The sequence below is a fragment of the Tiliqua scincoides genome, chromosome 2 (assembly GCF_035046505.1).
Source record: "Tiliqua scincoides isolate rTilSci1 chromosome 2, rTilSci1.hap2, whole genome shotgun sequence".
Taxonomy (NCBI): Eukaryota; Metazoa; Chordata; class Lepidosauria; order Squamata; family Scincidae; genus Tiliqua; species Tiliqua scincoides.
The window spans coordinates 249,638,305-249,654,998 of record NC_089822.1 but is presented as its reverse complement, the minus strand read 5'-3'; the positions used below and the strand labels follow the sequence as shown (position 1 = coordinate 249,654,998).

Sequence of the window (16,694 nt, the reverse complement as noted above, 5' to 3'; positions counted from 1 at the left end):
ATTTTTATTTATTAACCTGATAAAGGGCTCCTGGATTAAGGGGAAGAGAGCAAAGGAGCAACAGCAGGAGGGTCAGTGCGGCTTTGTGAAAAGTCCCACCCCTAGGGAACGAAAGTTCTGGCCTCTGGCCATTTTGATAGGGGAGGAAAAGGACCAGTGCTATCATTAGGCAAACATTAGGCCTAGGCACCCACTAGGGCACAAACCTCAGAGAGGCACAGCACTGACCTTTGAGGGGTTTTATACAGATTCATTTTTTATAACCCATATAAAAAATGCCACTGACCGACTGACTGACTATCTATCTATCATCTCAAGAGCCTCTGTGAGATGTCCCCAGTGGCCTTGTCTTCCTGACAATCCTTGGTTGACCCATTGCAGCTGTTGGGACTCACCAAGGGGGCAAATGGACAAATGTCCCCTTACCCTAAGGAGACTTCCAGCAGCCAAAAGTCTCCCACAGGATGCAGTAGAAACCGTGCTGGTGCCACTGCATCAGGATGGGTGAATTTAGGTCAGATTGGACTGAAAGATTTGTTAGTGCATGTCAGTTCAGCAGACTTTGACTGTTTTCACAAGCAATGCTTCAAATCCCTTTTGCATCTCTGGCACTTGGAATTTATACATAGAATTTACTTGGTCTAGTATTGTACATTTAAAAAAAAAGTGTTTTCCACTTTCTGTCCTATGCGTAGAAAAATTCAAAGGTGCTTGTAGTGTTATGGGTGAAAAACACATCCTTACTCTCTGTTTGTAAACCTCTGTTTTGCAGGCCTCATGGTCCAAAGTGGGAATCCTAGCCTGCACATCTTGCACATGCCCAATCTCGTCTGGTCTTGGAAGCTAAGCAGGGTCAGGCCTGGTTAGTACTTGGATGGGAGACCTCCTGGGAATACCGGGTGCTATAGGCTTATACCATAGTCTTTCGAGACTGAAGGTTGCCATCCAACAAGATGATTACTAACTACACTAAGTCCACACCTGGAGAAGATCAGTAGCACGCTATTGAGTGCACCTGAGCTTGCCCTGCCTTCACATTGCTTATCCACTACAGAGGCTTGAAATTGATTGGCTGGGCTGCAAGGGGAAGGCAGGACACGTGCACATGTTGGAAGTCATGAGCTCCCAACTGTGCAGTTCTTCCTCAGCCGGCGATCAAGCCCATGCGCCCTGCATTCAATCAGAGAGTAGCTGGTCGCTCATTTGAGGGCCGGGTAGGAATTTTTCACTAACATCCTGATGCCTTTGGCTGGTAGTTTTTTTGCCTACTCTAAGGCTTGGTGTGGTTGGATTAGGGTTACCCCATTGCTTTGGGTTGCTTTGACAGGTTTTGTATGGGGCATGGGTAGGTAGGAGTCAGAGCTTGGTGTCCAATCTGAGGCAAGAAAGGTCACCGCTTAGTTCCCCACATGTTGGGTTTTTGTTAGTCATCTGCTCTGCTGCAGTTGACACTGATGTTTAAATAAAGTGGTCCAGTCAAACTCCAGGCCTCTGTCTGGCATCTTTATTGGGGTACAAGGATTATTATATGTCAACCCTTTAAAAACACTCACAAGCAAATTCCTTATTGATTCTCCCAACTCGGTGTGACAGTTTAGCCACTATTCCTATGTGCTTATTATAAACAGGAAGCTGTGCCTGGGGGCATATCCAGATGGTTGCTACCTTCTGCACACCTAGCTGGGCTTTGCAGCCACAACCAGCACCAGGTTGCTGGGTGTCCTGAGGCAAACCCCTGCACTAGGTAGGCCCTTATGGATCCCCCCTGCCTATCCCCAGTGGTGTACGGGATGATACCACTGCCTCCAGAACAGAGGGCTTCTTAGAGATTGGCCTGGCCATGTGGGCCCTCTGATGAATGCGGGCCTTTGGACAATGTCTGCTCGGGTCAACTCCTCATATCACCCCGGCATTGAGTCAGAACTGCAAAAAAGGTCCTGGATAGCCATCCTTTGTCCCTCATGTTAATTTATGCATCATGGATCATGCAAAGTAGTTTTAAGGGACTTCTGATCAACATTTGTATATTACCCTTCACTGTTTGCAAACCAGTTTGAAGAAAGCTCCTTTAACTTCTTTGTTTCTCAGGCCGTAGATAAATGGATTGAGAAGAGCAGATACCACATTGTAGAAGAGAGAAAACTTCTTGTCCCTCTCTGGCTCATAGCTGGAGGCTGGGCGCATGTACATGAACATGGCTGCGCCATAAAAGAAAGTCACCACTGTTATGTGCGAGGTGCAAGTGGAAAGCGCCTTATGCTTCCCACCAGTAGAGTGAATCCTCAGGATGGCAGCCAAGATGAAAACGTAAGACAGCACAATCAAAGACAGTGGGGTCATGAGCAGTATCACGCCGAGCGCAAAGTCCACCATCTCATTGACCCATGGATCCGCACAGGCCAGTTTCAGGATGGCTGGCACCTCGCAGAAGAAGTGGTTGATCTCATTGGGGCCACAGTATGGCAAACTCATGGTGAAACCAGTGTGCATCATGGCAAAAAGAAAGCCACAGGCCCAAGTCCCAGCAGCCATGCTGATGCACACAGGCCTACTCATGACAATGGTGTAGCGCAATGGCTGGCAGATGGCAACATACCTGTCATAAGCCATCACAGCATAGAGGACACACTCGGTGATCCCCAGGGACAGGAAGATGTACATCTGGGCTGCACAGCGAGCGTAAGATATTGCTTTCCTCTTGGAGAGGAGGTGCGTCAACATCTGGGGCATGGTGGTGGTGGTATAGCTAATGTCCAAGAAGGCAAGGTTGGCCAAGAAGAAGTACATAGGAGTGTGGAGCTGACAGTCTGTTCGAATGAGAGTAATCATGACCCCATTCCCCAACAGGATCATCAGGTATAAGATCAGGAAGGTCACAAACAGAAGCCATTGCATCTTAGGTGGGCACGAGAAGCCCAGCAGGACGAATTCAGAGACAGAGCTCTGGTTTTCCTGTGCAAGGCCCTCAGCCATTCTTAGCCTAAAATAAATGAATGGAAGTTTAAAAGAAACCACACTATCAAAAGTGTTATCGGTTTTCGCACCTAAAAATTGTGTCATTTTTAAATTATTGTTGTTACTATTGTTATTAAAGAAATGCAAACCCCACCTTTCCTTTGCCAAGGCAAATGCCCGAGGCGGCATTACAAGTTTCACAAAAAATAACGAGGCCTCCAATAAATAAAAAGCAAGAAATAGAACAATAAGTAAAACAATTAGTAAAACCAATTGAGGTAGTAAACAAAGAAAAGGGGAGGAATAGCGACAAGCATCATATAGAGGCCAGGGCTGCATTTCAGTAATCCAATCATGACGTCACTCAAGCATGGACAACCATGACCAGGTCTGATTGACTCAAGTACAGTTGCAGTTGGCACACCAGCCGAAGCTGGAAATTAGATAAGCTGCAATGAGCTTTGACCCCCAAAACAGCAACAACCACCACTACAACAACAAGGGAACAATGGCAACTGCATCCAAATGACTCCTCAGCCCCTTCAGGATGCAAAGCCATTCCAGTGGCCTCCTTGGTGACAGGAAGGTCCAAAAATAGGTGGATAATAAGGAGAATATCAGGGATTTTCACCACAACTCCTAAAAATTGTTTTAAAAAAATGTAAAGGAGAATGTGATTAAACAAACGTGGCTGCCATTATCATGTCCAGTTTGACCCGCTGAATCTCGCATGTTTTTGCTGATCTTTTTGCTGTACTTTGAAAACTGTTTGACCAAGGAAGGCTGCGTTGAAGGTTTGACCAAGGAAGGCCACAAACAGCAGCCACTATATCTTGGGTGGGCATGAGAAGCCCAGAAGGATGAATTAGGAGAAAGAACTTTGGTTTTTCTATGTAAGGACCTCAGTCTAAAATAAATGAATTGAAGTTTTTGTTTTTAAAAAAGTCACACGAAGAACAAAAGTGCTATCAGATTTCCACCTCAAAACTCATCATCATCACAAAACAGGAAGGTGTCATGGTTTGGGAGTTGAACTTACACTTGGAAGATCCAGGTTCAAATCCCTGCTCAGACTTCCTGAGTGACCTTTGGTCAGTCACAATCTCTCCACCTCACCTACTTCATTGGGCTGTTGTGAGGACAAAAAGAGGGGAGGCACGATGTACACCACCCTGAGCTCCTTGGAGGAAGGGCTGTGTGAAAATAAATTATTTTACAACAAACAAAAATTGAGTACATCACTGACTGCATTGAGTAGTCTGAGATTTAAATATAAACTAGGCAGTGGTGCAGTAAGTACAATGTTCCAAAAAGCACTGTTTTTTTGCTGATCTGATGGTGCTGTTTCAGTAAGCTGCAGATGCTTAAAATAATTCACAAAATTTTTCCTAATTTTTCCTAATGTCCGGTTTGACGTACTCTGAATCTCACAGGTTTTACTTCTTTTTTGTGTGTGCTGTGCTTTGAAAAGTTGAAAAACCTGTTTGACCAAGGAAAGCAAGGCTAAAAGCATTGAATCTGTACTCAGTGTGTACCTTAGAACATGCAATGCAGTGCCCCTATCACAACAGATAGCAAGAGCTGTTGAGGAATAGTGACTCACTCAGAAGTTACAGCCCAATCCTCAGCTTTCCAGTGCCTGCAGGAGCACAGGAACCAAAGAGGCTACCACTGTATCCAGCGGGCACCCGGAAGCAGCTGGAGATCTCCTCAGGGGAAGGGGACTTTTGACCCCAACCCCGCAACGGGGCTTCTCAAGTCTGCGCCAGTTATTTAGTCAGTGCGGAAGTGAGAGACTCCATGTTGGACCTTCCAGCCCGACACAGAGTTCATGATACAGTGCAGCAGAGCTCTGCTGGTCCCGCCTCCCTCCTGCCACGGTTCCCCATAGGGGACCCCACCTCCATGGATTGGTGTTTATAATCTTCATATGAAATAATGCACAATTGAAATTTACTTAAGGTAAGGGGGGGGGAGATGTCTGGAAAAAAAAAGGTGTCTGGGTTTTCATTTTCAGATTTAAATGATCATTATATATGGAAGCAGGAAAGACTTTTCTGCTCGAGATTTGCTTGGGTAGCAATTCTATTTACTTACCACCAAACTCCTCACTGTGGTGAGCTCACTTGCTTCAACCATCTGTAGTAGTGTAATTAAACTGTTCCTTACAGGCACCTTTGATTATGCACCTTTTTGTGCCTTCCATTGACTGCTGATAGCACATTTTACTGTGGCGGATATGGACTTGGAACCTTCATGAATGCACGACAAGAAAATATATTAAGGCACTAACACTGCTGTTTTCAAAGCATTGGACTTCAGGATCCTCCCATCCTGGTGATTCTGCACCTTAAAGACATGTTAAAGTTTACAGTCAGTCAAATATTTTAGTGCATATCCAAGGCCATCAGGATTCTTTTGGGGCCAAAGATTTTAAAGGACCAGAACTGTACACATTGATCACCATAGCAAAGAACAGCAATCTTCTTTATCATTTTAGTTCTATGCTTCTCCCAGCAGTTTTTACAAACAGAACTGCCCTGGGCTGCATACTGTCTGTGACATACACTATGTATACTATACCTGTGAAAAGATACAACTAAAATCACATATTTTGAGTTATTTATATCTCCTTATGTCTCCTTAAAGCATTTAATTGTTCTTGATGAATATCAGTTCAGTTACATTATGTAGTGTTCATTAATATATTCAGTCCTGATAATCTGCCATGTCTGACAACCATGAGATTTGCTCACCTTCATTCTTCGTCTCTACATCAGGAAAAGGCTTTTGCCCCCTTCATTCATTCATCTCTCTCCTATGCTGCTTATGCTTGATTCAGCTGGTGATGCAAACCCACTCTGTTGATTCCTTCACTATCAAGTCTTCTTCAGATATCAGGGTTGATCTCCGTGTACCAACTACCCCTGCAACTGAAAATAATATGTTTTCAAAAATGATTAACACAGACAATATGATCCTCCTGTTCAGACAGAGGTATGTTCTGACGAGCAAAACAGGCGTCTTCCACAATTTGTCTGATGGAATAATGAAGATGATGATGTAAGTGTAGATTCCAATGAATGAGAAGATCAACAAAGGCAGGAAAGAGGATAATTGCCTTTGATCTTCTGCTACTCATTCAATAATGAACTGGGGGGGGGGGGAGTTCAAAAATGCTTTTATATGCTGCAAGGATGTCTTTCTGTCCCAGAAGCATTCTGTTCTGTGACTCATTGCATCACTTGGTATTTCTGGATCACTAAGGCTTTTATAATCATATACAAGATAGGGAGAGAGAAGGGGGTGGGTGAGGGAGAAAAGTAGTAAGGAAGGGATAAGACTTTTTCAAAAATCAATTGTTTATGATCTGGAGATGATTTTGCTGCTGTTTCATGTTATTAGAATGTTCTAACAGTACAGGTCCAACCTTGTTGTCCACGGATATTTTTATACATGAATTTGACTCAACACAAATGTCCACTGCAAATGAGAAGGAATGTGCTGATCCCTGGAAAAGGGGAAAAATGCATCCCTTTAAAATCACAGTTTAAAAAAACCGCTTTTCTTGCTATTGTAGAGAGACAGTCATGCAAGCGATAAAGGTATAACCTAATTATCCATGGATTTTTCACCCATGGTTTTATCTCAATGCATGATGAGAAGGGCCCTTTAAATTAAAGGAAAACAGTTGTTTAACGATAGCCTCCTTAATGTGAGAGAGGGCAGCCGGCTGACAATCCATCAATCATTCTCTCTCTAGCTTCACTCTCAGGCAAGCAACTCCTATCTTCCCCCTGAGCACATGAAAGAAAGACAATCATTTTGCGTTGGTGAAAGGAGGGCTCACTGGCTCGGGAGTGAAGCCTTTCTAAGTGCCTGGAGAGAGACTGATTGATCGATTGTCTGCCTAATGTCTCTGTTTTACATCACAAAGGTCAGCAAGGCTGTATTTAAATTACCTAGCAAAAGGACATTATTTTTTTAATGGATTTGCTTTAGCCTGATTTTTGCCATCATTGTGAGTTCTGGGAACAGGACCCTTGTGAATAACGAGACTCAACCTGTATATATGTATTCAGACGTAGTGAAGATTCTGGCCAAGGAAGTATGTTTAATAAGCCCATTATGTCAGGGGTGTCAAACTTGTTTCATATAGTGAGCCAAATAGCATTTATCACAGCTTCTGAGGGCTGGAAGTGCCATCGTTAAGCAGGAAGTGACATCATTAAGTAGATAATGACCAGAATTAAGCACTTTGTTCTCTCAGAGAAACTCATTAGCAGCTAGTAAAGAGACAATGCACCAATCTTGTTCCTAATTTCAAGATATGAGAGCCCAATTATCATGGTGGGAGAGCCTAATTATAAAAGGGGGGACAAGATAAACAGCTTCCAGGGGCCACATTTGTTCTGTGGGCATGATGTTTGACACCCCTGCATTGTGTGACCAACGCTTGTAAGGAGAATGACTCAGATGAATTTTGCCTTGGTCCAGAACATTAGCTATGACATAATTGTTCACAGTGCTCCTCTATTGCTTGAAAAATATTGGCTTGACATCATTGTATTGTAAGAATGTGGCTGTCTTCAGCAGACCTGAGTGCAGAATCTCAGGTGCCCATCCCAATTCTGAAAAACTAGGCCTCTAAATGTACAGGTGGAGGCTTCCAGCATATTGTCTATTGTACTAACCCAAATATATTTTAGAGGCACCCATGCAGGGCAGTGAAGCCCAGAATGCCATGGGGGTGGCCAAAAGCTGTGTCAGGAGTATGTGTATGGAGGCTTCCAGAGCATCACCAGATTTTTGACATTGTTGATTAGGTAGCATATCTCAGAGCATGTGTGAACATCTCCAAGCTCTGCTAAGCCTTACTGGGCAGTCGTGAAAGGCCTTTGCTTTAACGAGATGTGATGGTACATGGGGCGTGTGTGCAAGTGAAGTGGTGAAACTTTGGAACAGAGTGGACTTCAGAACTTTGCCCCCTCACAGTACTGATCATGATTGCTCACCCCTCCATTCACTGTTTATAGGAGAAAAAAAATTTAATTGCCTGTTTCCCTTGAGATTAAGAAACCTTTACCCTCGGGACAAAAGATCCACCGATTAACATTTCAGTGGACAAGTGTGGACAATCCTGCCCTTTTCCTTTAACAAAGAAGTGAACTACAGGTGGACCCTTGTTATCCATGGGGGTTCCATTCCTGGAACCCCCGCGAATACAGAAAACTTTCATGGGTAATGAAACGTGCGGTTTAAGGCACCTTTAACCAGGGTTGGGAACTTGACTCAGAAGACTTGGACTCGAGTAGCAAAAATGCACATTTTTTGCTGACTTGTGAAGTCGCATGTGTGGAAGATTCGGAAAAACATGAGTCGGCACTCTGGTTCAACATTCTGACCCTGACTTGGTACTCGTCCACACGCATGCAGGCTCAAGTTTGCCTATGACTCAGTGCCCTTGCTTACTGTTTTGATGGCATGAAAAGCCTCATAGGGCCATCATTCAGACTGGGTGAGCATCAAGGAGGTTCCAGCAGGAGGTAGGGAAGGGTAATGCTTTCCTTTTGCATGGAGTGTGAAGGGGGAGGGGGGAGTGAGCTGCTTTGCCAATCTCTGAAAGGAAGGAAAGAACAAATGCTAATTGGACAAAGGATGGGCATTCTGATATTATCTTTGGCTGAGGGAGGGCAGGAGGAGGAGCCAAGGGCGTTCTTGCCTTACGATTGGTTGGAGAAGACCAGGGAAGGGGAGGGAGGCAGGAGAAAGCTCTTTTCCCCATCTCTGACAGGAAGGAAGGAACCAATGATAATTGGGCATTCTGATATTTTCTTTGGCTAAGGGAGGACAGGAGGACAGGAGGAGGAGCTAAGGGGGTTCTTGCCTTACTATTGGGTGGAGAAGCCCAGGGAGGGAGAGAAGGCATGGAAGGGGGAGGCAGTTAATAGTGATCACACTTTCCCCTGCATGGCATGACTCCATTGTTACTTGGGGAGGGGGAAGAACCCTCATTGAATGACTCACTGAAGTGGGACTACTTCTGAGTAGAGCTGCCAAGGATTGAATCATCCTGGTAAGCCTTGCAGCTGCTGCACATGACCTGCCTCCCTCTTGCCGCTTCTGTTCGCACTCTCACGCTGTCCCTCTCACCCCCTTCCTCCCCTGTTTACAGATGGGTGGGGACATCAGGAAAGTGTTTAAAGTGAACTTCAATACACACACCCTGGCAGCAGCCCCATTTTTTCCCACAGCAGGCTTTTTAAAGGGGGTAACTCAACTGGAGACCTTTAGAATTGCAAAAGAGTAACTCAGCAACTCAGAAAGTGCCTCCGTTATTACTAGTATTTGAGTCAAATTGCAGGGGCTGGAGACTCTAGTCACGAGTTGAGTCGCACCTTGCTGGACCTTCCCATCCCTGCCTTTAACCCTCCAGAGACAAGGGGACCTGCGCTTCCATTGCCTCCAGAGGGTGCTCCAAGCACTGGGAGGCTGTGAGCAGCCTCCCTGACACTCAGAATCCCTTCTAAGGCTGCAGTTTTCAAACTCTCCCCAGAGTTTGAAACTCGCAGTGGGTCCTTGTGGGGAGGGAGGCAGCGGGCGCGGGGGGAAGGCAGAGACGTGATCCCCAGGATTGCACCGCTCAGGGGGCTGCAGGGACTGGGATGCACTCACCAGTCCCTGCAGCAGCTGTCCTGGGGTGTGGGGAGCCCTGCATGAGCGTCTGTAGGGCTCCCCTGGTCAGCAGAAGTGAAAATGGAGCGATTGCACTCCACTTCTGCAAAACCAGAAATAGAGTGTGATCGATCCACTTTCACTTCTGCTAAGGGGAGCCTTGCCGTGCCGCCGGAGTTTGGGGAAGGGTCATATATTAGTAGTCCCATTGGGAATGTGAGTCCCCAGCCAATGATGTGGGGAGCCTTGTTGATTGTCAAAAAAACTGATGGTGCCAGGAGAATTTTAGCATCTTCTCAGTGTGCCATAAGATGAAAAAGGTTGAAAATCACTGCCCTAGAGAGACTCTGCCTGCCAGAGGTGGACTGCTGTAGATTGTTTCCCATGCTCATTCCTTCACTAAAACAGTGAATGAGGCAGGGTGAACAATGGCCTCTGGGCCGTTTCTGAGGGTGGGTATTCCCTGAGGGTATTCCCTTCAGGCCTTCTGTCCGGTGCAAACTGCAGCAGTACACTTATCACATAAGGGAGGTTTTCCTTTTCCAACTCCCTCCCCCCCCCCCCCACCAGGGTTGCTGGATTAAGGGGAAGAGAGCAAAGAATCAACAGCAAGAGGTTGGATGTGGCCTTGTGAGAAGTCCCACCCCAAGGGAATGTGACAAAGTTCTGACCTCTGGCCATTTTGATGGGGGAGGAGGAGGGCCGGCGCTGTCATTAGGCCAACTAGGCAAGCCCCTAGGGCACAGACCTCAGAGGGGCACAGCACTGACCTTTGCAGGGCAGTTTTATACATATTCGTTTTTTATAAACCATGTATAAAATGCATCTATCTATCTATCGCATGAGCCTCGATGTTGCCATCTTGGATTGCACAAGATCTCAGAAGATCCCAGATGGCAGTGCTCGGGAGAGCTGGGAAGAAGAGGTCACCACAAAAGAAGGGCGCTGTGACCATGGCAAGTTTGGACACCACTGCCCTAGGGCCAATCTGTTACCAAAAGGGCTGTTTTGTTTAGGGGAATTATTACACTGCCCTTATTGGAAACTTAGGATCGCAGGCTGGATAACAAGATGGCGTAATGCAGAGAAATTCCCTTTTGCTTAAAGAGGAGGCTGAGAGAAAGATAACTTCTAATAAAAGATTATAGTTTTATTACAAAAGCACAAAGGTAAACATAATGCACATGGAGAAATGATAAGTGTGTGTTTCTTGGTCCTAATACTTGAATCTAGTGTATCTAGCTTCCATGGTGGTTGTGTGTAAAGAATATTTGGTGCATCCAAGGAAATTAGAAAAGTGAAAGGTTGTAGGGAAGGATTTTAGGGGTCCCTGGTCTGCCAAACCCAGCTGCTAACTAAAGATGGGGAGAGAAGGGGAGAAAAAGGGGGGGAGAAGGGAAAGAGTTCCAGTTGCAAGATAGTTACCTGTCCTGTAGAGCAGTTGGAGCGGGGGGAGAGTCCTGTAAAGAGGACCCTCTGACACAACACAGATGTGTTGGTCCTTGGAGAGAGAGCCAGAGAGAGCATGTGAGAGGAAGCCCTCTCTTAAAAAGGGGTTTGCAGACAGTGCTAGTAGCTTCGTTACTACCACACAGCAGGGAAAACATTGAAAGGATCAGGATGTCCATTATCAGCAAAATTTAATGGGGTCTATGGCTGGCTTCCTAGATGGGGGAACTTAAACAATACAATGAATCAGCAACACAAGAAGACAGTTCAAGTTTGCATACAGTTCTTAACCAGTGATTGGGTTAAAACAATACAATGAGTACAGTAATGTAGGAGACACTTAAACGATGATTTAGGATGCCAGACTTCGTCCCATAATGTGTGACCATAGGGAGGTGGTGGTTGTGTAACCATGAGCCTGCGACTTGACCAGAGTTTTGGAAATGTGACCTGTGTGAGAAGTTTAGCCTGCATGATATTTTAGTCCATAGTAACATAAGCAGATAGAGAGAAAATCACAACTAAAAGGCAAAAGGGGATTTTCACATAACAAATCCACAGGTGGGCTGCTACCAAACAGGGCAATGCCTAAATGGAGGGGGGAGTTGCCCCTTTGGAGTTTGCCCCTTTGGAGTTTGCCTAAATGGAGGGGGGAGTTGCCATGAGTAGAGGTGTTGGTTTCCGGTAAGTTAAGTTTACAGTCTAAGTCAGTGGTTCCCAAACTGTGGGTTGGGACCCACTGGTGGGTCGCAACTTGATTTTTGGTGGGTTGCCAAAGGGTAATGGAAAGTTCAGATAACTAATTGTCTCAAGCCCTGAGGCTACTGAAAAATCAGATACTGTAGCCAGCGGTGTAGCAAGTGAGGGGTGGGATGGGTGGTCCACCTAGGTGCCAGCCTGGTGGGGGTAACACCACAAGTGAACAAAATAACTAAATTCGCATTTTTTAGGAATACCACCAGCATGCCATAAACCATTTGAAGCAGAATTTACAGCAGAATGCAGTGAAAAATAAAACGGAGTGAAATTTCCATTCTACCAAAAGTTATGGTCAAAAGACAAGAAAACAAAAATGCCCTCTGGAAAGTGAAATTGAGCCATTTCACATGTTTACTCGTGAGTAGGCAAACTTGCCTTAGTTCATCGGAAGGGGCAGGCTGAGAGAAATCCAACAACATGAGAAGGTCTGGACCCAATGAACACAGCCCCCCAAAACACCCGAGAAGGAAGTCCTTCCCTCCAAGGTGACCAATGTATTGAGCCTTATGGCAATTGAAACACAGCTGCACATTTGCCTTGGCTTGTGTTCAGGTCAGGCAAAGAGAAATGCAAGATCACCAGAATGGTCTTGATCTGATGAAAGTAGAGCTCAATCGATGTCCAGAAGACAGCCCCCCCCCCCCCAATAAAAAGAATAAAACAGGCTTGAGCTGGTAAGGTGAATTTTTTCTATTTTAGACTTGTAATGCCTAAAGCCTAGGTGGGTCGTGATAGTGATACGCTTTAAATATAAGAACCTAAATTGAACTGGGCACTGGGTAGGGCTGCAAATCTTACTGATTATTTTTTTTTGGGGGGGAGGGTGTTATTGCAGGCAGGTTACAGAGAAAATTCACTTCATGGAACAGGGCTGGCTTTCCCTTATTTAATTTTTTGTTTTTCTTTAATTTACTTATTTATAATTACTTATTTTCATTTGCTTGAGGATGTCACTTCTGACATGACATCACTTCCCGGTCCCGGTGGGTCCTGAAAAGACTGTCATTCTAAAAAATGAGTCCCAATGCTAAAAGTTTGAGAACCACTGCCTGAACTCAAAATGGACCAATGAGACATCCTGGGGAGTGACACCCTACGGCACCAATCCTGTGCACATCTACTTAGAAGTAAGTCCCATTAGTGTTAGTGGGCTTTCTCCCAGGAAAGTGTGGATAGGATTGGGCTGCTAGTGACCAAAATTCTGGAATTTGTGGCTTTTAGGAATAATACCATCATGATATAAACCATTTCATGCAGAATTTCTTCCATTGGTGTGGGGAAAGATTCACTGCATTTATTTTCTGACCATTATCATGATTCATTTCAGGTCATGTCTATTATTATCTCTCAGTCTCACCTACCTCACAGCGTTGTTGGCAGGACAAAAGTAAGGGGAACCGTACGAACCACCTTGAGCTCCATATAGGAAGGATGTTATAAAATGTGAAAAAATTAACTATGTCATATAGGGGGTGACAAAAACCGATGGGCTCCAGGTGTCAAATGACATAGCTGTTCCACTGATTGGAGGCTATTGATGTCCACCACACCTCTGAGTGTCACTATATGAAGATAAGAAGATGAAGGAGCAAACCAACTAAAATCAAACGACAGCAGCAGATTCTATACACAGAAAGCCACAAAAAATTCTGACCTGGACCCACAAAAGGCTCTGAGAGCCACTTGGCAACCACATGCCTGCCCAATTCTATCATCCCCCATGCCTCTTTGGCTTCCTCGTGGCATTCTCTGATGACCACATCAGGGTTCAGTGGTGGACAGCGGTAGCCTCCAGTGAACAACCTGTGGTGTGGCTCTGATCAGGCTGAAGATTTCTGTATTATGTAGTCAGTGGACGTTTTACAATCCATTTTCTCAATATTAGTAACACATCTTGGTTCCTCAGACTGTATACGAGGGGATTCAGCATAGGGGTGACAATGTCAAAGAACACTGAGGCTATCTTATCCTGTTGTGGTGTTCTGTAGGATTTGGGTCTCAAATACTTAAAACCGGCAGCTCCATAGAAGATCCCCACAACACAGAGATGGGATAAGCAGGTACCAAATGCCTTGTGCTTTCCTTCAACTGAGTGCATTCCTAGGACTATGGACAGGATGGAAATATAGGAGGCTATGATGAGTGAGAAAGGACAGAGAAAGAAAATAATGCCACTTAGGAATAATCCATTTTCATAGGTGTGGGTCTCAGAACATGACAACTTCAGCAGAGCTGGGACCGTGCAAAAGAATTGGTCAATCCTATTCAAACGACAATAGGGCAGTTGAACTACACTAATGGTGTATATCAAAGCATGAAAAGAAGCACCGAACCAGACCCCTGCTGACATGACTAGGCAAGTCCTCCTGCTCATGAGAACAGGATATTGCAAAGGCTTGCATATTGCCACATACCTGTCATATGACATGACAGTCAGCAGGAGACATTCTGCTCCTCCCATGGTCAACGTGAAAAAAACCTGGATTCCACACCCAGCCAATGAAATTGTGTTCTTCTTGAATAAGAAGTCCATTGACATCTTGGGGACAATGGCGAAGAGCTGACAAATGTCCATGAAGGACAACTGGCTAAGGAAAAAGTACATGGGGGTCTGAAAATCAGAAGAACCTGTGTGAAACAGGAAAAGATAGAGACAGTTCCCAGAAAGGCTAAGAAAGAAGGTAAGCAGAATTGTACCAAAGAAAACCATGTGTATTGTTGTGTGGTGCAGTATCCCAAGAAGAACAAACTCAGTCCACGAAGTTTCATTTACTCTTTCCATGTCAGTGTCAACCAAAAGTCGAAAAAATATGGAATTGATGGAGGAGAGCAGAACCGATGGGGTCAACAAGGGAAGAGATAGGCAAGAAGAATATGTGTGTTCACACACACATGGTGAGGCTGCAAGTGTCTCAAAAGGCCTTGCTGAAGCAGTTCCCACTAGCGATCAGGTTTAAAAAGTCATCAGTAAACCTATTTTGCCATCTTGTCTGAGATCCTGGGAGGAGCACCTGAAAGAGAATTCGAGTCATACATGCAGCTTCTGCTCAATCATGATATGGTAAACTGAAGCAAGGCCTCCAAGAGGATTTTATCAGGTGGTACACAGTTTCCATTGGGTCCCTTCCCAAAAAGGGACTGGAGGGGATAGGTGGGGTTGTGTAACGACAAAGGGGGAAAAACAGGGTAGGGAACAGTGGCAACAGCTGGAAAAGTCTTTGCAACCCAGATCTACTGAGCTTCCCAGTGAAGAGCCCAGGTGTAGCTATCCTTGCTGCGTTGGCAGCTATGCACATTAATATGAAAAACCATTCATAAGTCTCTCTAAAATCTTTTAAATATAGGAAACGATTGCAGAAAATTAGCATCATAGTATTTAGGATCACTCTAGAATGGAAAGTGTCCTTTGTGTACCAGAACCTAGTTCTGCAGCAGCTGTAGTCCCGCAGCTGTGTCCCAGAGCTCCCATATACTCCTTCATAGTAAGCAGATCCACAAGCCAAGGAGCTACTGTAGCAGGCCAGTTTCCTCCCAAATTTCACACTGTGTTCAGGAGTGTCATGTAAGCATTCCTTGGCCCAGCACGTATGGCTTTCGGTAGCAGCAGCTGCTGCATACCCAGCATCCCATGAGGGCAGTGAGTACAGGTGCGATAGGAAAGTGTGTGATCCCAGGAAATTTCTGGACACCCTTCTTTGTCTTCTGGGCCTGGGTACAAATTACCCCCTTTACCCCCCACCCCCAGGCCCTGTACTGAAGTTGAAACCACAAAAGCAATGTGTGCCGGATTGCAGCCATAGCATTTGTACATCCTCCTCAGTATTTTTTGTTGAAATCTGAGGAATTAAACACTGCTGAAAGATCCAACAGGAATTTCAAATGCCATAGAAACCAATGAACATAATATAAGAATGCCCCACTGGAACAGGCCAAAGGCCCATCTACTCCAGCTTCCTGTATCTCACAATACCCCACCAAATGCCCCAGGGAGCACACAAGACAACAAGACACAACCTGCATCCTGGTGCCCTCCCCTGCATCTGGCAACCTGAGGTACCCTACTTCTAAAGCTGAGAGCTTGCACATACCTACCATTACTTGTAACCCGTGATGAACTTTTCCTCCAGAAATTTGTCCAAGGCATCCAAGCAAGATGCTATCACTACTTCCTGTGGCAAAGAGTTCCACAGACTAATTACACACTGGGTAAAGAAATATTTTCTTTTGTCTGTCCTAACTCTCCCAACACTCAACTTTAGTGGATGTCCCCTGGTTCTCATTTTATGTGAGAGGGAAAAGAGCATATCTTTCTATCCACTCTGTCCATCCCCTGCATGATTTTGTATGTCTCAATCATATCCCCCCTCAGGTACCTCTTTTCTAGACTGAAGAGCCCCAAACGCAGTCCAGTAATCAATTTGGTCACTCTCTTCTGCATCTTTCCCATTTCCACTATATCCTTTTTGAGATGTGGCTACCAGAACTGGACACAATACTCCAGGTGTGGCCTTACCATCGATTTGTACAACAGTATTATAATATTAGCTGTCTTATTCACAATACATTTTCTAAGGAGCCCAAGCATGAAATTACCCTTCTTCACTGCCACCACACATTGGGCCAACTCGTTCATCGAGTTGTCCGCCAGTATGCCAAGATCTCTCTCCTGATCTGTCACAGACAGCTCAGATCCCATTAGCCTTTAGGTAAAGTTTTGATTCTTTGCCCCAATGTGCTTGACTTTACATTTACTTACATTGAAACACATCTGCCATTTTGCTGCCCAGTCTCCCAGTTTGGAGAGATCCTTTTGGAGCTCTTCACAATCTCTTTTGGTCTTCACCACTCAGAAAAGT

The 16,694-nt window shown here is 45.1% G+C and overlaps 2 protein-coding genes across 2 annotated transcripts; both read right to left on the bottom strand.

Moving 5' to 3' along the window:
• Window positions 1–2,034: 2,034 nt before the first annotated feature.
• Window positions 2,035–2,973, bottom strand: LOC136639014 (olfactory receptor 2A1/2A42-like). Its single transcript, XM_066613042.1, has one exon. It carries the CDS (start codon window positions 2,971–2,973, stop codon window positions 2,035–2,037), a length of 939 nt encoding a protein of 312 aa, XP_066469139.1.
• Window positions 2,974–13,678: 10,705 nt separating this feature from the next.
• LOC136639013 (olfactory receptor 2AJ1-like) lies at window positions 13,679–16,471 on the bottom strand. The gene is made up of 2 exons (XM_066613041.1): window positions 16,432–16,471; window positions 13,679–14,466 (listed from the first exon to the last, which is right to left on the bottom strand). The coding sequence occupies exons 1-2, from the start codon at window positions 16,469–16,471 to the stop codon at window positions 13,679–13,681; spliced, it is 828 nt and encodes a 275-aa protein (XP_066469138.1).
• Between the last annotated feature and the right edge of the window lie 223 nt (window positions 16,472–16,694).